A 26,753-nucleotide genomic window follows, 5' to 3' on the forward strand; every position below is an offset into this window, starting at 1 on the left:
TGGTCTTATATTAGCATTGTGTCCTTTATTCTGCATATATTCATTGTCAAATTAATGCATGTATGTTGCAAAGGTACTCTTAGAGTGGAGACCTTTTGAATACCTTGGTGTTTGTGCCTTTCCCTACTTGCTCTAATACAAAATCTTAAATACTAGGCCTTTCCAGCATCAGTGACTGACCACCACAACTACAGGTCTCATGAAACACCACTGTGCTTTGTTATATCCCTTGAGCAGGCCACAGCCTGGAGCATTATTTACATCCTATTTACAGTTGGTAGCCAGTTTCCCCCACTCGCACTGGGAGAAGGGTACAGTAGCCAGTCCTGCTACTCTCCTTCTGAGCACTTCCTTCCTGTCTGTTTATATAGTTCCAGCTGGGGGGTTACTTCCACCCAATTAGCCCCTCAGGTGTATCTCTACTCAGTTAATTGACACCCTCTTTCAACTGCCTGTCTTTCGGTCAGGTCCCAATTAATGTACATTGATGGAGATCTGAGTGACAAGATGCTGAATGCTTGGTTTTATTCCCAAAAGGAATTCAATATGAAACAACACAAAATCCAGCCAAACCTTCTCGCCAGGCTTGGCTCCCTACAGGATTCTGCCTCCAAGGTTTGCTCAGCCTAGATCCTTTCTCTGTAAAGGGGCATTCCCATCTCCCCTACTTCCAGGTGAGATAATGAGCCAGCTGCAGCTATGACTCAGCAAAATACACATAACCGTTTTTTACAAGCTGATCAACATTTTTTAACAGGATCATCACCCAGTTACAGGGTAGGGCTGTCAGCCTCTTCCAGTGCATTGCAAACTTTTTCCTCAGCAAAATTTAATCCTTCATTTGAGGGAAATTTTTAAGCACTTGTCAAAACCAAAAAGAGTTGAGTGTTTATATGATGCAAAATAAGTATTTTAGGAGTATCTTGATTGCAGTAAAATGAACTAAGCACATAATATGTCTCCAGCTCATTGATATTTTTAAGGCTTTACATCTGTATTTGACTGCTTATGTGATTTACCAAAACATAATATGCTTATATTTAATGTGCATCCCATTTAAATGGCGATATCAAAATAGAATCACTTCATGTCTATTTAAGCAAGAAAGGAATGGACTTGCTAAAAATACCAAGTGTCTACGCCCACAAAAGACTGTGGAGAAATAGAGAATCAGCTAGTCCAGATGCATGGACTCTGTTAAAATTAGGTCTATTGAATCGTTACACTGCAATCCTATTAGATAAGAAGCATGATCCTAATGGTTCAGTATGCTTCTTCTCTCCCCAGGAATGAGGCAAGGTAATGACTTTGGCACACAGTATCGCTCGGCCATCTACACATTCTCTCAGGAACAGATGGAAGCTGCTCTGCGATCTAAAGAGGATTATCAAAAGGTAATATTGGATAGGATGTGGAATTAGCCTGTGCATGATCAAAGTTGAAGGGAAATTGGGAATGAGCACAGAAGGTGAGCTCGTGTTCTGTGTGTTTGCTGCATACTAGTCCTTTCGCTATTCACTGTATGTTGTGTTTATTTTAAGTTTTAAGTTGGAATTGTTATAAAAGTTTTTGCGAATCATCTTGGTGGCTTTGTGCTGAATTGTTTCGCTAATTGTTCTGGCAGAAAATATCAATGTTTTAGTCTTAAAATACAGACTGTGTGGATGTGCCAAAACAAAACCCAGGGACCGAAAGTCTATGCAAATCTCAACGTTGCAGCTGGTCCCTATTCCTATAATGGTTCAAAGCAAACCTCAAATCCAAGCACTCATGGAATTTGGGGAAGTTTGGATCCAGATTAGAACTCTGCCTCTCAGGGCCATCTCTAATTGTGTGTTTCAATCTTTACAATGTATCTGTAGTGTACTCAGCAGTCCATTCCATACCTGCTTAGTCCAGGTGTGACTTGAGGCAGACTTGCAGTCTATCGTATGACTTAGGGAGACCCTCTGTGTTGACATTAGACAACACAACATTTGTTTAATGTGAGAGGTAGGGAGAAAGAAAACTACAGACTCTTTCAACTTCAGCAGCTCCAGTGAATATTCCCATATGAATTAATGACATTTGGGTTCTGGCTTTGTCTATCATAAGAGATCCTATAGGACTCAGATCGACAAAAGGCAGCAGAATTATTATATCTTAGAAGAGGCTACTTTGCAAAATAGTAAGATGATTAAAGGGACACTCCTGAAGAACATAAGCTAACTCTCCAGCTTTATTTAAATGTGAGAATGTGTATGTCCATGTTGTGAAATCCCTCTAGTTTTCATACGTTCACCATTGTTGTGAATAGGCAGGTTATTGAAATGTTCATTGTTGGCCTATTCCATTTTTAATTTGCAAACTTTCATCATGAACAGTCATGATCTAAACCAGGGGTAGGCAACCTATGGCACGCGTGCCGAAGGCGGCACACGAGCTGATTTTCAGTGGCACTCACACTGCCCAGATCCTGGCCACCGGTCCGGGGGGCTCCGCATTTTAATTTAATTTTAAGTGAAGCTTCTTAAACATTTTAAAAACCTTATTTACTTTACATACAACAACAGTTTAGTAATATATTATAGATTTATAGAAAGAGACCTTCTAAAAACGTTAAAATGTATTACTGGCACGCGAAACCTTAAATCAGAGTGAATAAATGAAGACTCGGCACACCACTTCTGAAAAGTTGCCGACCCCTGATCTAAACTAATACCCTGGTTTTTTATTGTTGTTTTATCAAAGATTCTTAACAGTGTTACAGCTCTTGATATGAAGGGTCTGACAATCTTTTTTTTTTTTCAAGATCCAGAAATTTTTTGGAAAATGTTGACTGTGTATGTTTCCTTTTGAACAGTTGACCTAAATGGTGTCCCACTATGAAAGCTAAGTTCACAATCCAACTGTTGCAATTGATGGTACAAGGTATCACTGTAGAATGATGTTAATGTTTTAGGTTTCTCTCTCCAGTTTTCCTCCATACAGTATTTCTCCACTGTGACAGCATTTAGAACATCACTCAACATCTCTGTCTAGAGCATCCAGCTTCTTGTGATGTAGGAACACAGGGATTGCTACCAGATCAGCCTAGAGGTCTCGCCAGTACAATATCTGGTCTTTGATAGTGACCAGAACCAGAGGCTGCAGAGGAGGGTGTCAAAATTCCTATAATGGGCAATTATGGAGTAATCTGCTATTATGCAATTATGACATAATGCCATGTCGCAGATTAGCTAGCAAGTGGTGCTAAGAGAATGGGACCTTTCACATCTCCCCTCCAGGAAGAAAGGTCACGTCACTTACACAGGGCACTCACTAGAGGATGATTATGTTGAAGAACAAGAATATTGGAGAACTAGTACTTAGGTATTATGGTGTTAGGTGTTTTAGAGGTGCTGGTAGATAAGATAGAAAGACAGAAGTCCTTCAAGAATATTTAATATTAATACAGTAGGGAGCTGAAGTGTTAAGGAATAAAAAACAAACCAGAAGTATATGCTAGTCCGAATGGGAGGCTGTAGCTATTGAGCTATATATAGTGGGTCTGATTTTATAACTCTGCATGGATGCACAAAATTATGCATACAGTTGACTACTTTGCATATGCAATTGCCATGGTCTGATCTGAAAATCACTGCTTTGAACATGCAAATAACCAATTTCCAAATGGCTGCTAGCACCTTAGTAACTGTGCATGCAAATTGTGTGCAATTGCCTACATATTTTTGTAATAGTTGCACCCACGTGAGTATAGATCTGAAGCCGCCTGAGGTTCTCTCTCTGTGCACAAAGTGGCTGCTGAAGTTCATTTCTCCATATATACCTTACAGAACTTCGTGCTATTTATTGTTACTTTGGCCCCAGGCCTTTTCTAACTTGCTTTCTTCTCTCTTCTGCTCACAGTAGTTGAGCCATATCACAATATGAGTCTTACAGCTTTCTGTTTGCTCTCCCAAAGCAGTGAGTGTCACCAAACTGGATACTAACTTGAAAGCAAAATCACAAAACAAAACAATATAACATAATGCTATGTGAACTGCCATCTCTATAGCTGAATTTCCTAATGGCCCAATTTATAAAATCTAGCTTGTTTGAAGTCTATTACTTTAGATGGAAAGTGCATATCATTCGTGTATTAATATAATTAGGCACAAATATGTAACTGATATCCTTCATAGTTTGTTTCTGCCCTGGGAAGGTGACTTTGAAAAAGGCAAATAGTCAGTCAATTACTCTGCTACTCAACAAACATGTACTGTAGTTACCAGAGCAAGTGCCGTATCATCTACAGTAGCACTGTAGTTATAGTAAACCTCTTGTGCTGAGAGAGCAGTGACCCATTCCCATATTTTGTAGGAACCTTTTTTTCCCCTTTGATTTGCATTGGATTATTTTTAAGGTAAATATATACAGTAAACTGCCTTATAAATTCATGTTCTACTAACAATAGATGCGCAACAGTGCTTGAGCCACTTTTGCATATGTCAGATGCATCTCCATAAACCTTATCAAGTCAGATAAAGGGCATTTATGTGTCGCATACTGCTTGGTTTTCCAAGATACGCATTGATGCACCCCGCATCCTGCACTACGCTAAACGTATAGTACCAACAATGTCTGTGTGAGTGGCACCGATGATTTGCTAGCACTGTAATTAAATTAAAGCCAAGTTGTCTTGTTTGTTATCTCACTGCATAACGGAACATGTACTCAGGCCAGTTAGCTGTTTTGGGGGTTTTTTTCAGCTGAGACCTTGAAAAGAATTAACAGTGGATGGTTTCAGGGAGCCATAGAATCATAGAAATGTAGGGCTGGACGGAACCTTGGGAGGTCATCTAGTCCAGCTGCCTGTGCTGATGTAGGATCAAGTATACATTATGTTATCTTGTATATGTTGTTACACTGAAGGAAATTTTTTATGTTTTATTGGGATAGAAATCCTCCTGCTTCAGGATGTAAGGCAACCATTAACTCATGGGAGTAAGATGTCCACGCAGTGTGCAGAGGCGGTCAAAAAAGCAAACAGGATGTTAGGAATCATTAAAAAGGGGATAGAGAATAAGACTGAGAATATATTATTGCCCTTATATAAATCCATGGTTCGCCCACATCTCGAATACTGTGTACAGATGTGGTCTCCTCACCTCAAAAAAGATATTCTAGCACTAGAAAAGGTTCAGAAAAGAGCAACTAAAATGATTAAGGGTTTAGAGAGGGTCCCATATGAGGAAAGATTAAAGAGGCTAGGACTCTTCAGTTTGGAAAAGAGAAGACTAAGGGGGGACATGATAGAGGTATATAAAATCATGAGTGATGTTGAGAAAGTGGATAAGGAAAAGTTATTTACTTATTCCCATAATACAAGAACTAGGGGTCACCAAATGAAATTAATAGGCAGAAGGTTTAAAACAAATAAAAGGAAGTTCTTCTTCACGCAGCGCACAGTCAACTTGTGGAACTCCTTACCTGAGGAGGTTGTGAAGGCTAGGACTATAACAATGTTTAAAAGGGGACTGGATAAATTCATGGTGGCTAAGTCCATAAATGGCTATTAGCCAGGATGGGTAAGAATGGTGTCCCTAGCCTCTGTTCGTCAGAGGATGGAGATGGATGGCAGGAGAGAGATCACTTGATCATTGCCTGTTAGGTTCACTCCCTCTGGGGCACCTGGCATTGGCCACTGTCGGTAGACAGATACTGGGCTAGATGGACCTTTGGTCTGACCCAGTACGGCCTTTCTTATGTTCTTATGTTCTTTCCCCTTTATTGGGTAAAGTGTCAGACGTTCAGTGAAGGCCAGTCCAAAGGGGTCTGAGGAAGAAACTTCCTTTAAGTACGGGATGTCCCACAACAAGACACTATGAGGTGTCTTGCACTTCTCTAAAGCAGCTGGTGGAGGCATTAGAGACAGGCTCCTGTTCAAGAGGGACTGCTACAGCTGTGAATGACAATTCTTATACCTATGAAACAGTAAAGTTATGCATCACTTTGCTATCTTAATGCTGGAAAACACTGGCTTTAAAGTGGGAGAAGGCTATATTTTTCCTGTAGGCCTTCTGCATCCCTGTCAGTGTCTTGAAGAACCCAACATTTCAAATTGCACACACTTCCTAGAAGGTGGCACAGTATCATTATCCTTCCAGGCACAGAAGACCAAGTAGCTGCAGAAGTGTGCTCTTCTGTGCCCTTCAAAGTCTCTGCTTAATAATCTGCTCAACAGTGTCCATTAGTATGAAGATCTCCTCCCAGAACTTGAGCATGCTGAGTAAGCAACATGTCTACCTCTGACTAGTCTAGGGGGCAAGAATGAGGTTGTGCGTTGAACCTGAGCGTCCCTCATATACACATCTATTTTAAGCTGTGACACTTGCTGCTGATTCATGTAGCTGTTTAACAGCTGAGAAATGGCAATACAGCAACCAGGAATGAATATGTATTGGGGCCAAGCATCTTTGACTGTTTATGAAATGGAGTGCATACAGTGGTAGACCGTGAATGGTAATATGTATTATAATACGGTTCCACTGTTAGTGAATTGTAACAAAGGTGTAAGTGTAATTATAAAAACAGAAAATGGGGGCCAGAGCTTGATGAACGTGCTGTGAGTTAGCGCTTCAATCCATTTTGTCTGAAGCTGAGGTGTTTGGGATTTTTTTAATACAGTTGAACCTGAGGTTATTTAATTTTCAAGAAAGTTGCGAGTTTGGGTCCGGTTGTCAAATTAATGATCTAGGCAATAATCCAGATGCAGAATTAGGGTGGGGGGAGAGAGATTTTTCCCCTCAAAATTGCAATCGTACTAGGTTCAACCAAGCTGCACGCACAACGTTTGCAGGCTTCCAGGAATCCACTGAAGTTAATTGCAAAAGACCAGTGTAAGACATGCTGGGGTTACTTTAAGGAAGTGTATGTAATATGCTTCCGAAACTGATGTAGGTTTCAGTGACTTTTTTACAGGGGAAAGATTGATAGTGGAGCCAGTGTGCAGACATATGGCACAAAATATATTCTTTGCTATAAAAGCAAATTCCTTACAGGACAAACTCCAGATGCAAAGCAGTTTAAGGGGCCCCCCTGAATTTGTTGACTGTAGTGGGGATGCGAAATTCATAAAAAATGTCTGAGCCGTCTCTAATAATTAAGGCTAAGTTATAAACTTCGGAGTCTCAGACCTGAGTCTTTGACATACAGATGTTAGCCCTTGTGGGGGGGGAAATAAGCTCCTGACCTCTGTTCTATATACGAAGACTTTTTAAGTTGATTTGCTAGCTTGAGACATTCAGAGGCTCCATATAAACAAATGCTGTCAAATGCTGCTGCATTATCGGACGGGTGGCAGAGGTCTTGGAGAGACAGTTACTGTAACTTTCCCCCCAGGGTTAGCAATCGGGAGAGACAACTGAAGGCTCTAAGATAAAAAGAATAAAAGCCTTTGAATTTTTTTAAATATCCAGCCCTCTGCCAAGCCACATAGATTAGTAATAAATTGTTTTTATCAATGAGACAAGAAATTCTAGATGAAGCACAGAAGCAGTCTTGGTGTTTCCTGACAAACAGGTTAAACTGCAACAGCAATAATAAATCCTTTCCCCCCCTGATCCTGCAAACTGCTCTGCATGGGTGGAATGCGAGGTTGGCACAGTGCCCCACTGAAGTCTAAGTTGGGCAATAAGTTGATTTGAGAAGATAAAACCAAACAATGGTATAACAGGAGTAATGGAATTAAATTAAACAAATGAACATTTAGAATTAATATCAGGAAACACCTTCCTAGTGGCCAGAGCTATTAGTCTGTGGCGCAGTCTCTCGAGGGAAGTGATGGAATCTTCATTGCTGGAGAGGCTTAGAACTACAGTAGACATGCAAAGCATTAGAAAAGATATACTGAAGAAAAGCATCCTACCCTAGCTGGAGGATGGACTAAATGACATTGTAAGTGTGTCCCCCCCCCCATCATAATAGCCATGATTCCATGAAAGAAAGAAGACTAGGGTGAAATTTGATTTTAAGGTATTGTCAAACCAGCTATTCCCGTAAATGATTGAAACTTTCACTGGTCAAATTATCACTTCACTTGGCATTTCATCAAATGCCTAATGTTTTTGAGTATTTTGACAGATGACTAGAGCCGAAGACCAACCATTTAATGAAATGTCTAAAATTTCTCATTGAATTAAACAGCAAAAGGAATATACTGGACCAAATTCATCATTGGTGTAATTCCATAAGAGCTAATAGAATTACACCAGGGATGAATTTTATGTTTTTTTATATACTGTCATATTCAGCATAGGAAGGCATCCATCAACCAGTTACAGCAGATGTCCTGTTGTTTGGTATCACTACCTGTCTATTGGAAAGTGACATTGGTTGTTGTCTTCCTGCTTCTTTTGGAAGAATTTACACCTGTTGGCTTTACACTTCTTCTCCTCAGAGCAGTTATATGTGATAAATCATTGACAGCTACAGGGAGATTATTGATGAGTATCATTTCACACGGACAATCTTCTAAAGATTCAAATCATGTATTGTGACTGGAAGAAGGTTGTTCACATTGGTCTTGACTAGGAAAAGGTGGCTGTTTACAAGTTTCTTAGGATGTAGAAGATTGTTTTTAATAAGGCTTCTGAATTTCAGTAGCTGCAAAAGCATCTGATAACTCCTCTTCTGAATGTGTCTGCCTTAGAACTTCAAGTATCAGAGGTGAAAATGTTTGTCCCATCTTTGCATCAATACTGAAATGAACAGTGGTGGTTACTCAACCTTTGAAAATAGTTTTGTGAAAATGAGTGAACTTGATCCCCCAAATGCTGCCTTTTTTTGTTTTGCCATTTATCTATGATATAAACATCCCCTTTATAGCTATGTTTGTGCATTCCACAGATATTTGAGCTTACAATGAACAATCATTAATTCTTCTCATATTACTCTGACCAGCAGAAAACTTGGGCTTCATTGTCACTTCCAGAATATATGGTCACCTGACAGTAGAAAGATAACTAGCAACTGGTATAGCACTCCTAGCTGCACTTCTAGATGACTGGGGTAGCAGGATAAAATCTTTAATTGGATGAACCTGGCATATCATGATCCATTTGTAGGAGTCTCCTGGAATTGACTTCATAGCAATAAGATAAATATGTCCATGAGATGAGTAATCCTGGCTGAATAACACCACACTTGTGCTTTGTTGGTTACATTTATCTTGAAATTCTGTACCCAAGAATTTGACAACTTCCAGACTTCCTTGTGAGATGTATATATTTATTCACCAATTCTTTTGACATTCCGTCATGTCTGACATGGCCAGTAGCCCTGTGAGCTTCATTAAGGACATCACATGTACCTTCACTGCTCACTAAATGCATCATTCATCTGATTTACACTTCTTAATAAGCTTCCCTACATCCCTACACTGTAGGGTCTCACATGTGGGGGGAAAAGACATTTTCTTATTACTATCAAGATGATTTTACTCTGAACCCAGGCTTAAACAGTAGGGGCGGTTGTACCTTAAAGGCACTGAGGACAATATGGAGATGTGCCATCCTAGGAAGAGCATTGGAAGGCATTACAATGCCTCTCAGAGCTCCTTGGAACACAAGTGGAGTTGCTACATCCCTTGATTGGGTGCAGCATGCATTGCATATGGATTCTGTTCCACTGACTGCAGACTGCAAATGTCCCTTGCTCTCAGGCAGGCTGCACATGGGGAGATTGCTGTTTGGCCCTTTCCCCAGGTATACACACTGTGCATCTACCTAAGGGCCAGGCCCTTTACTTAGCCCTTTGGCTTTTGTTAGTATCCAGTCACTTTTATATCCAGTTGTTGATCATGCATTTGGAATAGTGATTATGAAGAATATTAAACCGTACCTTCTCTTTTGCAATCATCTGCTTAGGTTGAAGATCACTGAGGTTGGCAAAGATGCCTTTTAATTTTATTGCATTGCGAACATGTTCCCAGCCACTGCATCAAGCTAACATTTGAACAGAGCATTAAACCATTTTTAGAAACTAGACCTTGTATAAATGAATGTAAATATCAAATAAACTTACCTTAAGAATATGTGTTTCTGATGGAACTTTATTCCTCCCTTGCTCTTTACACATTTCAACTTATGAAAAGATTCCAACTCCATTATACAAATGTCATGCTTTTATACATTTTAGGCAGATGATTATTAAGTTAGTCTTCAAGTCAGAGTTCCATGATTGACCCAGGGAGTGAAATTATGAGCATTAAGACATGCATTAACATCGACAGAAGCTAGATGCTCCTCATATGTAATCTGTCAAACCATAAAAAGAACAGGAGTACTTGTGGCACCTTAGAGACTAACAAATTTATTTGAGCATAAGCTTTCGTGGGCTACAGCCCACTTCCGCAGATGCATAGAATGGAACATATAGTAAGAAGATATATATACATACAGAGAACATGTCTTTTTGCGGCTACAGACTAACACAGCTGCTACTCTGAAACTTGTCAAACCATGTGTTCTGTAGTGCTAGGCCAGTCATGTGGACCATCCTGATTGGCTTCTAGTTCATTATTTTAGATTTCCTTCCCTTGGTTACAAGTATCAGAGGGGTAGCCGTGTTAGTCTGGATCTGTAAAAAGCAACAGAGAGTCCTGTGGCACCTTTAAAACTAACAGATGTATTGGAGCATAAGCTTTCGTGGGTGAATACCCACTTCGTCAGACGCATGTGTCTGACGAAGTGGGTATTCACCCACGAAAGCTTATGCTCCAATACATCTGTTAGTCTTAAAGGTACCACAGGACTCTCTGTTGCTTTCCCCTTGGTTATACATTTGTTATATCAGAGTTTACAATTTTCATAAGCATATTAAATGCCATAAACATAAATGCAATAATTGAATTCATGATTGTTTACAGAGTGCCATAAGTGAGCGTGGTGCTTTACAGATAGACACAGTTCCTACTCCCAACGAGCTTTGTTTAAGTTCAGCATTATATAACAGGTGGTGATGAGAGGAGATTGAGATAAAGGAAGGTAAAGGTTACAACAACGTATGGTCTTATAACTCGCTTTTATTATGTTCAATTTGGGTTAAATCTTCAGATCCTTGACTCTTTACCCAAAACCTGACTCAAGCAAACTCCCATGACCTGAGTAAAGTAAAAAGTAAGACAGGATCTGAGGATTCAGCTGCCTTATTTTTCCATTTAAACAAGTTAAATTTTGTTACTGTATAAGTGCAGGGGCTTTTAAAGCATAGCCTGCATTGTGAGGGGTGAGATGAGGACATGCGGCAGAATTCTTCCCAAGAGGCATTCTCTGGTGGACATCCTGCCATTTCTACTCTTTTTTTTACCTCTTTTGGCCTGGGAGAAGCCTCAAATGCAGAGATGCTAAAAATGAAACCGAAGTTACGGTTTTTTTAAAGTATTTAAACTTATGTGAATGTGCTTGATGGTGAAACTTCAGAACAACTCTTACTCTATCCAAACCAGTTTACTTATTCCTAATGCTACATTGTTATTCAAACAGGTGTTTATTGTCCAAACCTGAGTCTTTGTGTATGTGACAAAAATAGGGCACAAACCGGGCACAAAAATATCAAGCAACTGCTCATGGAATTTGTTCCATTATTTACCCAGCCTTAAAATATAAAACCAAAATTTTCAAACCTGAGTGTCTAAACTGAGGCTCCTAGATCCATATTTAGACACCCGAGTGGCCTGATTTTCACAAGTGCTGAGCAACTGCAAATGTCTTTTGAGTCAACTATAGATGCTGCCTGTGTCTAAATATGGATCTAGGAGCCCCACGTTAGGCACTCAGGTCTGAAAATTTTGGCCATCGTATATAATGCTGCATGTACCAAAGTATTGCCAAATCCCGATAAGAGCTGAGCCCATAAATCTCCCACTGCCATCAACAGTAACTTCATGTGATCTGCATGCACTTCTCGGGAGTTGGCTCCCAGAGCCAGATTCCGGTCAGTTGAATTGCTGCAGCTCCAGAACAATTCCATTACAATCAATGGGATTACTCCAGATTTACAGGAACAGATAAAAATCTGGCCCATAACATTTTTTCATTTTAAGTACTGGTTTCCAGATCAATTGTAAGAGGGCACTTTGTATCTCCTGCCATTGAAGTACACCACTGAGTCAAATATAGCTCTCTGCTTTTGGGAAAGCAAATCAATATTTCCTGGAAAGAAGAAACAGAGCATGCTTTGCAAGGAGCATTATCACTTTCATTTTGATCCCAGGATATTTTAGTGCCAAGATCTCTTTCTCCCACACTAATTTCCACAAATTGCGTGTGGTCTGGTTCTGTATTCGTTGCATGCCCAAAACTTCTAGTGAGTTCGGTGGGAGTTTTGGGCACACAGGAAATTCAGGATTGGACCCATATGGTTTGATCCTGGTAGATGGTAAATGCTTTCTGGGAGATGGTCAGCATTGCCAACTCCTAATTGTGCTCAGCACTTCGCAGGGTCAGACCCATAGTCAAAACCTCCAATCTTTGCTCTAACATTTGCCCATCTACCTCAGCACTGGTCATGGTGGGAGTGATAGTGTAGACCGCCATAGGAATTTTCTCTTTTACATCCATGGGATCATTCTTGTATGTACAGTCTTTAATATACAGTGTAATATGTGCGGAACTAGTTATTTAAAAAATATAAACCGAGAAAGAGGGAGGGGGGAAAAAGAGTACCCAGAAAAGCAGTGTGAAGTTTGACAGCTGCCTGTTTTTCACTGAAGGAGTAAAATATGTATAAAACCAGCACCAAAGAGAGCATGAATTTCAAACCAGCAGGGTTCATTTGTGTCTGAGTCTCAGAGTTAGACTGGGATGCAGTGTCCACATCTACTTCATGAGTATTGTTTATTAATCATGTTTGGTATGGTAGTGCCTAAGGACCAACCAAGAATGGGTGCAAAGCACGGTACAAACATAGAATAGGACAGTGGTTCTCAACCAGGGGTATATGTACCTCTGGGGGTACGCAGAGGTCTTCCAGGGGGTACATCAACTCATCTAGATATTTGCCTAGGTTTACAACAGGCTACATAAAAAGCACTAGCGAAGTCAGTACAAACTAAATTTTTTTACAATGACTTGTTTATACTGCTTTATATACTATACACTGAAATGTAAGTACAATATTTATAGTCCAATGGATTTATTTTATAATGATATGGTAAAAATGAGAAAGTCAGCAACTTTTCAGTAATAGTGTGCTGTGACACTTTTGTGATCTTATGTCTGATTTTGTAACGAAGTAGTTTTTAAGTAAGGTGAAACATGGGGTACAAAGACAAATCAGACTCCTGAAAGGGGTACAGTAGTCTGGGAAGGTTGAGGACCACTGGCGTAGGAGACACATCCTTCCCTAAGGAGTTTACATTCTAAGTAGACAAGGCAGACATGGAGTGGGGAACGGGTATAACACACCAGCAGAATGAACAATGGGACCATGATTTTTGTGGGGGAGAGGGTAAGCTAAATGGAAAGGACAGGGAGAGGGGGACAGGTCAGGGGTGAAGAGGGTAAGAGGTGCAGATGTGGAGAGAAACTGGGGTGAATGGATTGTGAAGGAGGAGGAGAGAGAGGGTTGGCACAAACAGCCAATCAGCACAGGGCAGAGAAAGTCCAGTCAAAATGTAGAAAGATCTCTGAATGCCCGAAAGTCCTGGCTTTGGCTGCTGTCTGCAGCAGCTCCTACTGGCTGGAGTCGCTGGTGGTCTAGAACTGTAGCTAGTAATCGTGTTGTATGTTTTTGGACTCCAAGCTGATTGGTGACGTACCAGCCAGTAGTTTACTGATACCTGAAGTCATACGTAACGATGAGATTGGGCAGGAATCAGGACTGATCATAAATTACAGCTTTCTATTGTGAGGATGTAGCAAAATCAATTCCTCTCTGTCTTCGTATCTCCCTCCAATTTTGTTCCCCTGCTTTCTGTCCCATTTCCCCCCCAAGACTTTCTCTTTGCGCCAATGGTTCCAACTTCCAGAGAAAATAAATTGATACTTTAAAAAAAAATCTGATATTTTAAAAATTTTAAAAATAAACCTATTTAAAGTTAAATTTGAAATTGACAAGCTATCTTAAGGCCTACACTTGCTATAATCTACTACAGTCATTGAAACTGAATAACAAAAATAATATTAAGCACTGCATATTTGCTGCCAAGTTTTAAAGCAAGTCAAATCACTGAACTGTTGGAAGTCACAGGCTAAGCACCTCGAGCCATTTTGCTGAAATGCTAAGCCAGCTTTGGTAGCGGTAGCTTTTTCTGCAGGTGCAGAGAGAATATTTTCTTCATTTCAGTTTGTTCAACTAGTTCAGTTCAATTACTAGTTTATTTAAAGTAAAGAAACTAATTGAGAGCTGAAAAAGCAGGAGAACTTGTTTTCCTTTTCAAATCTATGAATAAAAACTAGGTGTGAGAGGATAACATCTACTAATTCTAAAATCTTGAAGGACATGGTGACCAGAAACAGTTGAATTCATTAACTATAGAAAATACTTCCTTTGTTTAATAAATCAGTTACATTTAATGCAAAACCCGTAGTGTTTTTTTTCATATGAATCCTGCAAATTAAAGGTAGTTTTATTTAACTAATAAACAATTTGAAAATGCTGGTTTTGTGCATTTTTAATTGATTTTGAATTTCCATCCAAATAGAGCTTGGTTCAAATCAAAAGTTAACAAAAACTAATCATCTGGTAAATAAGAAATGCATCATTCACCATTTTTATCACAATAAATAAAAATCTGAATAAATTTAAGTTAAGCTGTATAATTGTTTAAATAAAGGTGTATAGATATAGTGTAGCCTCCTGGCTAGCAAAAAGACTCTCTGCCAATCTGGTCTGGTGGAAAATTCCTTCCTGACCCCAAATATCATGATCACTTAGACCGTGAGCATGTGGGCAAGATCACCAGCCAGACACCTGGGAAAGAATTCTCTATAGTAACTCAGAGCCCTCCCCATCTAGTGTCCCATTTCTGACCATTGGAGATATTTGCAGTTGTAGATGGGCCATATGCCGTTGTAGGCATCATACCACCCCCTCCATAAACTTATTAAGCTCTGTCTTGAAACAAGTTAGGTTTTCACCCACACTACTCCCCTGGGAAGGCTGTTCCGTAACTTCACTCCTCTGATGGTAAGAAACCTTCATCAAATTTCAAGTCAAAATTTGTTGATAACTAGTTTGTATCCATTTGTTCTTGTGCCAACATTGGCCCTTAACTTAAATAACTCTTCTCCCTCCCTGGTGTTTATCCCTGTGATGTATTTAGAGAGAGCAATCATATATTCTCTCAGCCTTTGTTTGGTTAAACTAAACAAGCTAAACTCTTAAATCTCCTCTCATAAGGCAAGTTCTTAATTCCCTTGATCATCCTAGTAGCCCTTCTCTGCACCTGTTTCAGTTTGAATTAATCTTTCTTAAACATTGAAGACCAGAATTGCACACAGTATTCCAGATGAGGTCTCAGAAGTGCCTTTTTCACATCTGCATCATGTTGGTGGCTGGTAGTCATCATAATCATCCTGTGGTCAATAAGTACACCAAGGTCTTTTTCTTCCTCTGTTGCTTCCAACTGATAAGTCCCCAGTTTATAGCAAAAATTCTTGTTGTTATTTTCTAAGTGCATAACCATGCACTTTGCACTATTATTTTCATCCCATTTCTATTACTCCAGTTTTCAAGGTTGTCCAGATCACCTTATATGATATGGGCCATACCTCCCAACTTTGTGTCACTCCCATTTTTTGTGCCAAGATCATTAATGAAAATGATAAATAAGACTTGTTCAAAGACTGATCCTTGAGGAACTCCACTAGTAACCTCCCTCCAGCCTGACAGTTCACCTTTCTCCATGACCTGTTGTAGTCTCCCCTTTAACCAGTTCCTTACCCACCTTTCGATTATTATATTAATTGCCATCTTCTCCAATTTAATCAATAATTTCCCATGTGCAACTGTATCAGATGCTTTACTGAGATCCAGATAGATTAGATTGGCTGCATTACCTTTGTCTGGAAAATTGGTTATGTTCTTAAAGAAAGAGATCAGGGTGGTCTGTTACGATCCACCTTTTGTAAAATCATGTTGTATTTTATCCCAATTACCGTTTACCTTTAAGTCTTTAATTACTCTCTCTTTCAGAATTTGTTCTGAGACCTTCCATACAATTGAGGTCAAATGAAGGGGCCTGTAGTTTACCAGATCACTTTTTTTTTTCCTTCCTCAAATATTGGTACTATATTTGCGATTCTCCAGTCATAGAGTATGACCCCTGAGTTTATGGGTTCATTAAAAATCATTGTTATTGGGCTTGCAATTTCATATGCCAGTTCCTTTTAATATTCTTGAATGGAGATTGTCCAGGCCCCCTCCAGTTTTGTCCCATTAAGCTGTTTGAGTTTTGCTTCTACTTTGGATGTAGTAATTTCTACTTCCATATCCTCATTCCCATTAGCCATCCTGCCACTGCTCCCAAGCTCCTCCATTACCCTCATATAAAAACTGTGACTGGTGTGTGTGTGCTGCCTTCCTGCTCCCTGTTCCTGTGTGCTTCCTGAACTCAGTGTTCCAGTTCCTGTTCCTCTGTGTGTACGTGTGCGTGCACACTGGCACGTAGCATGGGGTATGTGCATCTACTCATCTAGCAGCAGGCCCTGTCTGTAGTTTGGACTGTTATGTTTTGTTCAAACTGTTACTGTCCTAACTGGTTCATGGTCAGGGCGTGTTTTGATTGACAACCTTCCTGTGTGTCTTGCTTTTGAATTTTTGTGTGTGTTTTGGGGATTCCTGTTCTGGCGTGCATCAGAGCATAACATTATGGCAACGAGTGCTTCTATTCTGCAACCCATGCTGCCTGCACATCCTTCGACTGTTGACCGGTGGAACTTCATTCGTAATTTCCAGAATTTAGTGCAGATTATGTAACACCCCAGTGCTGCTAGGTTACCCTTGCTGCAGAACTGCTTAGGCCGTGATGGCATTGATATTTATGATGGACTCCTGGAGCCCAACTCCTCCTTTGATGGGGCTGTGCAACTCCTCAATGAGTATTTCTGGAGATTCTGTTCTGTTAAAGAGAAAAACATTTTTTGAAGCTCATCAGCAGCCCGATGAAGCCATATGTGAATTTGCATGTCATTTCACAGAATCATAGAATCATAGAAGAATAGGGTTGGAAGAGACCTCAGGAGGTCATCTAGTCCAACCCCCTTCTCAAAGCAGGACCAACACCAACTAAATCATACCAGCCAGGACTTTGTCAAGCCGGGCCTTAAAAACCTCTAAGGATGGAGATTCTACCACCTCCCTAGGTACCCCATTCCAGTGCTTCACCACCCTCCTAGTGAAATAGTGTTTCCTAATATCCAACCTAAACCTCCCCCACCGCAACTTGAGACCATTGCTTCTTGTTTTGTCATCTGCCACCACTGAGAACAGCTGAGCTCCATCCTCTTTGGAACCCCCCTTCAGGTAGTTGAAGGCTGCTTTATTTAAGAGGTCCCACCTCTTCTTTTCTTGTTTTCTTTTTATTTATATGGCTAAAGAACCTTTTACTACTGATTTTAATTTCCATTGCAAGGTCCAGCTCTGGTTGGCTTTTGGTGGTTCTCACTTTTCCCCTACACTTTCTGACCTCTAAGAGGTAGCTTTTCCTGCTGATCCATTCCTTTTTCCATTCCTGATAGCCTTTCTGCTTTCTCTTACTAACCTGTTTGAGATGCTTGTTCGTCCAGTTTGATCTGCAACCCTTCCCTATGTCTTTTTGCCCCTTGCTTGGGATGCAAGCTCTAGATAGTTTCTGCAACTTTGACTTTAAGTAGCTCCTTCACATTCAGATCCTTGAGTTCCTCAATGCAGTCAACTTACCCAACTAATTCCCTTCCCTCTCCTCCCCTTTCGCCTCCTCCTAACTGCCCCCACTGATTCTTAGACCAAATCTACTCTCCTAGGTCCCTATCTCTCTTAGTGTCTCCCCCACCTACAACTCCCAGTCACATCCTCACATCATTTCCCTCTTCGGCTTCCAGTCTCTCTGCTCAGCCAGTCACCGTCTTCCCCTGGTCGCAGACCAAGTTTCCTGTCCCAGTGTCCTACCTGTCTCCCAGTCTCCTTGTCTAGCCAGTTCCAGGCTCTAGCCCGCCGTGACTCCTAATCCCAGTTTCTCTCTCCCTCTCTGCCAGCTTGCAGTCCCATTCTCCCTATCCCAGGTTCCTTGTCTCAACCTGCTCCCCAACTCTCTTCAGATCTGACTCTTGTCCCCTTTGCATGCAGCTTCCTCCTCCAAGCTGCCTGGGCCAGGCAGGGAGGCCATTGAGGCACAGGACAGATAGCTCTCTGCTCTCAGTTCAGAAGTTTGTGCCCGGGCATGGATCCAGCATGGCCCACAGCAGCCCAGCACTACAATTGCAGAGGCAGTTCTGCTCATTCCCGGGCAGAAGCTTGACCAGTGTGGCTGGAATCCTTGGGGAGTTTAGCTGCTAAAATCTAAGAAGTCTCTGCCGAGCATGTGCAAACTGCAGTTTTTGAAAGCCATACAGCTTGGCTAAATTTGGGCAGATTGGCACATCCTTGACACAAAAGTCACCCCCCCCCCCCCGCCCAATTTCAAATCCCTGCTCCAAGGCAGAGGAGGAGGGGGCTAGAGCTCTTCAGAGAATGGGTACAAAAACTTTTTAACAGGGACAAAACAATGTATCTTTCCCTAGACCCATTCTCACAAACAGCTAAATCATTTTTGCTGAAATTAAAAAAAAAATCAACTTGAGGCTGACACTTGGCATGGAAAATTTCAACCCACATGGTTAAAGTTTTGGCAAAGTTATGAGCAGCTGAACACAGGGTCTTATAATTAGACGTGTCAGACAACCTTAATAGGGGGGACTTTTAGCCCCATCTAAAATATATATACACACACTTAACATCAGTTATCTCATTTTAATCTTTGTGAAATAATTTCTTTATTGTTTCAATTGGTTAATTGTATCTTGGGTGATTTTTCCTCCAAACTTCTTGTCATTATATATATAAAATACACAAATAGTTATGTATTAACAATCATAGCAAATAGATTTCCACATGATTACATGGCATTTTAATATAACAAGGAGGGAAAAACTGCAGTAATAGATCTCTAAGTAGTGAATTTAGTGTGATGACCAAGGCAAAACCTTGTTTATTTTATTGCCCTCTAGTGGTCTTGTAATGTGCCTGCAATATAGTTAAATATAGTAGTCATCTCTGTTTGTGCATAATGCAAAGGATCCGGTTTTCTCTGTCATTTTACTTTGCTAAAGTTGATTTATTTCTCAGCCTTTTTGAATGGCCTGGAGCACTGCTTAACCATGAAATAAAGCTAAATTATTCTATTGCTGCATGTGAGTGAGGAAGAAGATAAAGGATTAAAGTTAAATTTTCATTCCTGTATTTCTTTTTCTTCTTTCTCTGGAAAAGGGGTGTGTGTGTGTAAACATTGTTTACCAAATGTATTTCATGCTGCGCACTTGGGTAGAATAGCCTACAATCTATGCAGCATTTTAAAAAATAATTATAAAGCAAAATTTGCTGCTGTTGCTCTATACAATTGTGAATTCATCACACATTCCAAACAAGGGAAGGGATAGCAAATATTTTGTTCCATTTAACTGAGTGTTATAGTTTAATCTTTGGCCCAGATCCTGTAATTGGATCTGCAAAGGCAAATTCCTGTCCTGTGTGGATTCAGGTGCAGGATCAGGACTTTTATAAAACAGCTCTGACTGTGATCGTGAAGGGCTTAATCCTGCAAGGTGCTGAGCATTCTCAGCCCCATTGACATCAGTAGAGGTCAAGGGCACTGAGCACTTTGCAGGATTGGCCCTTAGCAGTGATCAGAGATAGACAATGTGAGAAGCCTCATTGCAGTCAATGGGATCCAGTCCTTATTTTGCAAATATAAGGAGCATCGATTTACTTGTTAATTTCAGAGGAAGGTAATCTTTGGAAATATTTGTCGAGAATATATTTTAAATATGGTGGATTCGTTATTTATAGCACACTCCCCGGGGCTAGGACAAGGGGAGAATAATTCTTGTGTTATTCAAGCGTTCACGTTAATAACAATCCAGCTCCATTATGAATGTATTTAAAGATTACCCCTTAGGATAAAGACTAATTTCTAATGGTAAGGTTGGGGACAACCAAACACAACCCCGTATCGGTTATTTTCTTAATAGCTCTCAAAATGAAATATGGTTTCTTGTTAATCTTAAAATTGGGTGCCATTTTGCCATAAAATGCCAATGTAATATAGTTTAACTTCATGCAGTACTGTATTGCTGTAATATCCTGGAAGGAGAGCGGGGGGGAAGAGAAAAAAAAGCTTTAGAGGGCATTTCTGAAATGTTGGCAGAATGCTGGCGTGGATTTCTGAAATAGATCAGGCATTCAGTTAGACTTTAGAGGAAAATCATAGCTTTCATTTTGTGGCGAGAGCTTGTGAAACTCAAGCACCTGTGCAAAAGAGATGAAAGAACACTTCTTTGTGTGTGTGTGTGTGTGTGTGTGTGTGTGTGTGTGTGTGTGTGTTTAGAACTTTACAATAAATACAGCTTTGCACTTTAAAAATGACTCACTCCCTCTGGTGGGAACATTTAATTCTGAATATGTGATGCCTCTCTTCCCTCCTCCTCTCCTATCCGCCCCCTCCCTCCATCGCATTCATCTTGGTTCATATGACATCTGTTTGGTGTGCTGCAGAGCAGCAGTTTGGTTACTATGGTAGCCAACCTAGGGAGTGCGCCTATTGGCTGCAGACTGTGAGGAGGAAGAAAAGGCCGGCAGTGTCAGGGGTCATATGCGTAGTGCCTGACTGCCACTGTTTTCAATCAGCTGTTAGTCCAGGATGCATTAATGGAGTATGTCAAAAGGGGTAGAGTTCAGAAGGTCACTCTAACTGCCAGCTGCGTACACTGCTAGGGTGTCAGTGGGAGGACCTCAAGGTCAATGTCATTAGCTTTATCCTCAAGTGTGATGTGGCTGAAGGACAATAATCAAGTGGAGAGCATGAAGAGTGGCAGATTGTGTTTTTTGTTGAACTTCACTCCATATTTTCTTTTGTGTTGTTTACGTTGCAAATTTGGTAGCAAATGGTCTTTTGCTTCTGCCATTCAAACAGAGAAAATACATATGCCGGATTTAGGATATTATAATTAAAGTCTATTTATAACACAATTTGTCATTAGAATTACCATGTCACTTTAAAAACAGGAGAGGATCATTCCATTTCAGAATCTACACCGGTACCTGATTTTTATTGTAAAGACAGTCCTCCTTTTATCTGTTCTCTCTCTGAATTTCATTATGAGGCCTGAATTAACATCCTGCCACAATATCTGGGGCTGTTCCTCATTCTGTTTTCTCCATTGCCAAATGAAAATGCCCTGATTCTCAGCTAGCTCATCTTATTTTTAGTTAGTCAAATAAAAAGTATAACTAGAACTTTTTCTTGTTAATTAATTTGTTATTCTTTGACTAACAGAGTAATACAATGGTTTGAGTTTCTCCTTTGGGACAAACTCATGTCCACTGACATTTACATCGCCACATCTAGCTGTGATGCATTGCATGTTGCATAAAATTTCATAATCTTCTGAAACAGTGTCATAATGGGGTGATATTCCAAGGGCCTGGGAATTATTTGGAAAAGTTCATATTCAGCAAGTTAGTCTTGCAGGACACAGAATCACCCTGGTAAAATTAATATAACCTTGTAAAATATGAGAGGAGGGTCACCATTGATTAATATCACTTGTATATCCTGCATCTAATAAAGCTAGGGGCTTAAATGCCCCCCTCCTTCACCATAGTCTCATCTACATGGTTATGGTTTAGCTTTCCTTTTGGAGAGTAGCTTCTTGGTGAGTGACGGTGGGCCCTGTATTGGATGTAGTTTAGATAAATGAGAGCTGGTTTTTTGCAGTGCATGCATGGATGAGTCCAGTTCATTCTCTGTTTTTCTTCTTCCTTCTGTCCCTTTAAAGCTTTTCTTTTTCTGTTTCTTTGTATTTATCCTTCCATGCTCTTGGGAGCATAGGGCATCCACCAGTTTTCACCATTTATTTCAATCTTGTGCTGGTCTGTTCAGGCTTCCAAGTGTCATGTTGATGGATTTGACTTCTATCTCTATTATTCTACATGATGTTTGTCTAGGTCACCCTGTTTTTCACTTTTGGTATCCATGTTATCACTCAATGTGGAAGTTGTGTTGGTGGCATCCTTAATGTATGTCCTAAATATGTTCAGCGTTGTCTTCTTGCCATGTTTGATGTGTGACATTGGTATGCTCTACTTAGAATTTCAGATGTTGTAATAAACTCTTTCTTCGATGGACTCTGAAAATCTTCGTATCCTTATCTTCTTCTTTCCAATGGACTCTGATCTTTTTATCAATTGCTGTTGTGGATTTCCACAGTTGTGCTCTGTAGAGTAGGACAGACATGATGCCAGTGTTAAAAATTCATGTGTTTGTATCAGTGATGTTCATGTATCGGGGGTAGCCGTGTTAGTCTGTATCCACAAAAACAACAAAGAGTTCGGTGGCACCTTAAAGACTAACAGATTTATTTGCTTATGCCCAAATAATTCTGTTAGTCTTTAAGGTGCCAGCGGACTCCTTGTTGTTTTAGTGATGTTCATGCTACTTTTCCAAATCTTTGCAAGCTTATAAAGTTGTTTGCTGCTTTTGATATTCGTTACTTGACAGGTAGCATCGTGTCACCATGATAGCACATCGTGCTCCCCAGATAAGTAAAATGACGTACTTTTTCTAGTGTTTCTCCATCTACTCTGATGGCTGAATTTGGAACACTGATAGCCATATATTTTGTCTTCCCCTTGTTGATGAACAAACCAACTTGTGTTGTTGTGTTTGCCAAAAGCTTGATTTTTTTCTTCCGTTAAGAGAAATGATGCATTGCATGTTCCGTAACATTTTATAATGTCATAACGTACTTTTTTCAGCTTATGTAGTCAGTATTTTGTAGCTAAGAGTTCGGCGCTAGCTAGCTGCGTTTTCCATAGTGTTTTTATCTAGCTATGGTTATATTCTGCAGCTTTTATTTTGCAATATTTTTATTTTATTTAAACTCACTGGAATTGTTTTGTAGCTGGTTAGGGTCCAATCCTGGGAGGGACTGTCCCATTCTGAGAGATCTCAAATCTACTTCATTGTTAGTTGTTTTTAGGTATTGATGCCCACCTCTTTTGTTGACTTCATTGGAAATTAAGAGCACTCAATACTTTGTAGTATCAGGTCCTTTATGGTAGCAATGACTGTTGTTCTACTCTGGAGAAAAGGAACCTGCACCCTGATTATAGGAGAGGATGAGTCAGGAGAGAGGTGATAGCTGAACACTTGATCAAAAAAGGGTTTGCAATCTCCTTGACAATCGGGGCTGCAAATAAACTGGCTGTGGTCAGTGTGGGCATGAGAAAAGGCTAAAGCCCAAAACGTTCTGAGGTGTGGTTACAATAACATATAGACTTAAGATTTATATAGGTTAGATCAGGGGTAGGCAACCTATGGCACGCGTGCCAAAGACGGCACACGAGCTGATTTTCAGTGGCACCCACACTGCCCAGGTCCTGGCCACCAGTCCAGGGGGCTCTGCATTTTAATTTAATTTTAAATGAAGCTTCTTAAACATTTTAAAACCTTATTTACTTTACATACAACAATAGTTTAGTTATATATTATAGACTTATAGAAAGAGACCTTCTAAAAACGGTAAAATGTATTACCGGCATGCAAAACCTTAATTAGAGTGAATAAATGAAGACTCGGCACACCACTTCTGAAAGGTTGCCGACCCCTGGGTTAGATTGTAAGCTTTTTGGGCAGGGCTGGCTTGTCATTATATATTTGTAGAATGCCTAGTACAATGAGGCCCTGCTCCCTGATTGCGGGCTCTAGACTCCACACCACAGTACAATATTTAACAATAGTAATTAACTAGTTAATAGTAAAGGGTGGTTTTCTTTCATTCATGATTGTGATCTATGTTAAACTGATAAGTATGTGCCTGTTCTAGATAGACTCTGTAACTGTTGTTACTTTTTTTCTATGTTGCATGTACAGAACACAGTTCAATGGGCCAGTTGGTTGGCGAGTTGGCTAGCCAACATGCTGCCCTCTCCTTTGTGCAGAATTCTCTTGTTACCAATGGCAATGTGGATTGATCAGTCTGTCGTATGTAAACATGAGATTAGCATGTAGCAATGGCATTTTACGTTAAGTCTTTATTCAGAGGAAGCCATCATGAATTTAATTTGCTCGATTAAAATAACCCATTTAAAATATTCCAATGCTAAGATTTGGTTAATGGCACAAAAATTGAACACGGACACCACCGGCTTTCTCTCTCTTTCAAATGAGAGATGGTATTGTACAGGGTCTCCAAAATTCTGCCCATTGAATCCATAGTCCTGTTGGAAGTTAATGTGGACAGAAAGGAAAAACAAATCAAACACAAAACATAGCTAGCATTTCAAACCTAAAATGTTGGATTCCTTTCTCGGTGACTGTGTGCAGCAGGTTGGGTTGTGATGTCAGCGTTACAATTTTATCACCTAGCCTGTTGTACGCCTGCCAATACTTCATGTTTTACGCTGACAGCAGGGTTACAAAACACAAGGAAGATTAACAGGTAGCACATTGGGGTATGGGGAAAAGCTTCTTCTTAAAATGCTTTGAAATGTTTATTAATGCCCACTATTTAATATAATTGTATAAAAATCATAGCAAGTGTTTTCCCACCCTTCCCACTTCCTAGCTTGGTAACTTGGAATCTGGCCTAAAAAGAAAAGACATTGATAAAATCATTCTTTATTGTGAGTATAAAATGCATGCCTGTAAGCAGGTGGCATTCCCACCATGCTCCTAACACGCTGGAGTGGGTCCAAAATTATCCCTTTCCTGAGGTTTCCTTTATTGTTACGTTAAATAACAATAAACATAACCTTCTTGGCAGACTCTGCTCCTGTGTTAGGCTATCTCTAGAGTTGCTTTCTGCAGGAACCCTCTCTGTCTCTAGTGCCCTCTGCCTCAATCCCTTTTACGTGCTGGGATAGAACTAATAGGACTCCTCTGGTCTTGCTGACAGTGTGATTTAGATTTGAGATCTATGTGGGGCTCCTGAAACTGACACCAGGGTCTGATAGCAGGAGAGTTCTGCATCTCTAGACAGTAACCTAGAACCTGATACCCTATTACAATACCCCATTAAGGAGGGAGGTTAAAGAACAGGAAACCCATTGTCTAACCTGTTCTTAAACCTCCAACAAACACATGTCAGGGATGGTCTAGGTATACTTAATTCTGCCTCAGCGTGGGCAGATGGATTGCCTCGGTACAGGGGAATGGACTAGATGACCTCTTGAAATCCATTCCAGCCCTACATTTCTGGGACTCTGGTGATTACTCTGGTGACATACTTATTTTTCTTGACATCTTTTGAACTAGGCTTTCTTGAACATAGACTCCCAATGGTACCAAATTGTGAATTGGTTTTGTGATATCAGCAAAGCCTACTAGGTATTGGAATGATAGCTCTACTCTTGAGGGATTGTGTCTAGTGGTTAGGGCAGGAGTGAAGTGAACCTAAACTTCTGTTTCTCTTCCACTGTAATCTTAGTTAATTCACATAACTTCTCTGTGCCTTGGTTTACCTGTCTGTAAAATGGTTGAGATTCTTAATAAAAATCTACGCAAGAGTATTGTGAAGCTTACTGAATGAATGTTTGAAATGACTTGAGATTCTCAAATGATAAATATAAAGTATTTTCAGGGCCGCCCAAAGGATTCAGGGGGCCTGGGGCAAGGCAATTTCGGGGGCCCCTTCCATAAAAAAAAAATTGCAATACTATAGAATACTATATTCTCGTGGGGGCCCCTGCAGGGCCCAGGGCCTGGAGCAAATTGCCCCACTTGCCCCCCACTCAGGGCGGCCCTGAGTATTTTTCTTATGAAGTTTGACCTATCTAACCCCTATTTGTACTATTTCAAGAGGGGTGTGTAAAGGCGTGGGCTGTCCCTATGCACCCACTTGCAGCCCGGTGTGGTGCTACCGGTGTGCCCCACCTTAATTTCTCCCAATTGGAGCAGCAATAGATTTGCTTTAACAGCCTTGGGCAAGAAGAAGCCCCCACACACTCACTAACAAAATAGCATGTCTCCTTTTAATAATGTTTCAGGCCAGGTGCAATTACAAGGATCAGTTTGGAAGATTCTTGCCTTAGAACCCTGGTTTGGAGCTCCCAGATGTAAAATCCACAAAACATAGTTTTTTTTCCTGGTTAGGCTGGTCTCCAGGAGCCAGAGAGAGAAACCACCACCCACTTCAGCTTGCATGACTTCTAGTCTCCTCTCTCTTGCTCAGCTTCCTGTTTAAATAACCCAGCCCTAGTGCAGGCAGGGCCTCCCTGATTACAGGCCAGGCTGTCCTGGCTATAGGCTCCAGCCTGTCCCTTTAAAGGGGTAGCACACTCTTTCACAAGGTACCTTATGTCATCATGATCCTTCTTGTAGCATGCTTTTTCAATGCATTTATAAATCGAGTGGAAAAAGAACCCCATAAACCTGCTCCTCTATACACAATGTCTTGGACACTACATTACACCCACTTTGTGTCTTTCCATTATGGACAGCGAATTTTGTAATGTCATTATATGTAAATCCCAATGTCCTGAAAGAGATAAGTAAA

General features: G+C 40.4%; 1 protein-coding gene across 1 annotated transcript in view; it reads left to right on the forward strand.

The window, feature by feature from the left end:
• Positions 1-26,753, forward strand: part of MSRA (methionine sulfoxide reductase A) — a 446,149-nt gene that overhangs the window by 307,734 nt on the left and 111,662 nt on the right. Inside the window, exon 5 of the mRNA XM_065401724.1 lies at positions 1,288-1,394. Coding sequence (XP_065257796.1) covers positions 1,288-1,394 — 107 coding nt within the window. The remainder of the gene's footprint in view (positions 1-1,287; positions 1,395-26,753) is intronic.

Source organism: Emys orbicularis, chromosome 3, assembly GCF_028017835.1.
Source record: "Emys orbicularis isolate rEmyOrb1 chromosome 3, rEmyOrb1.hap1, whole genome shotgun sequence".
Lineage (NCBI taxonomy): Eukaryota > Metazoa > Chordata > Testudines > Emydidae > Emys > Emys orbicularis.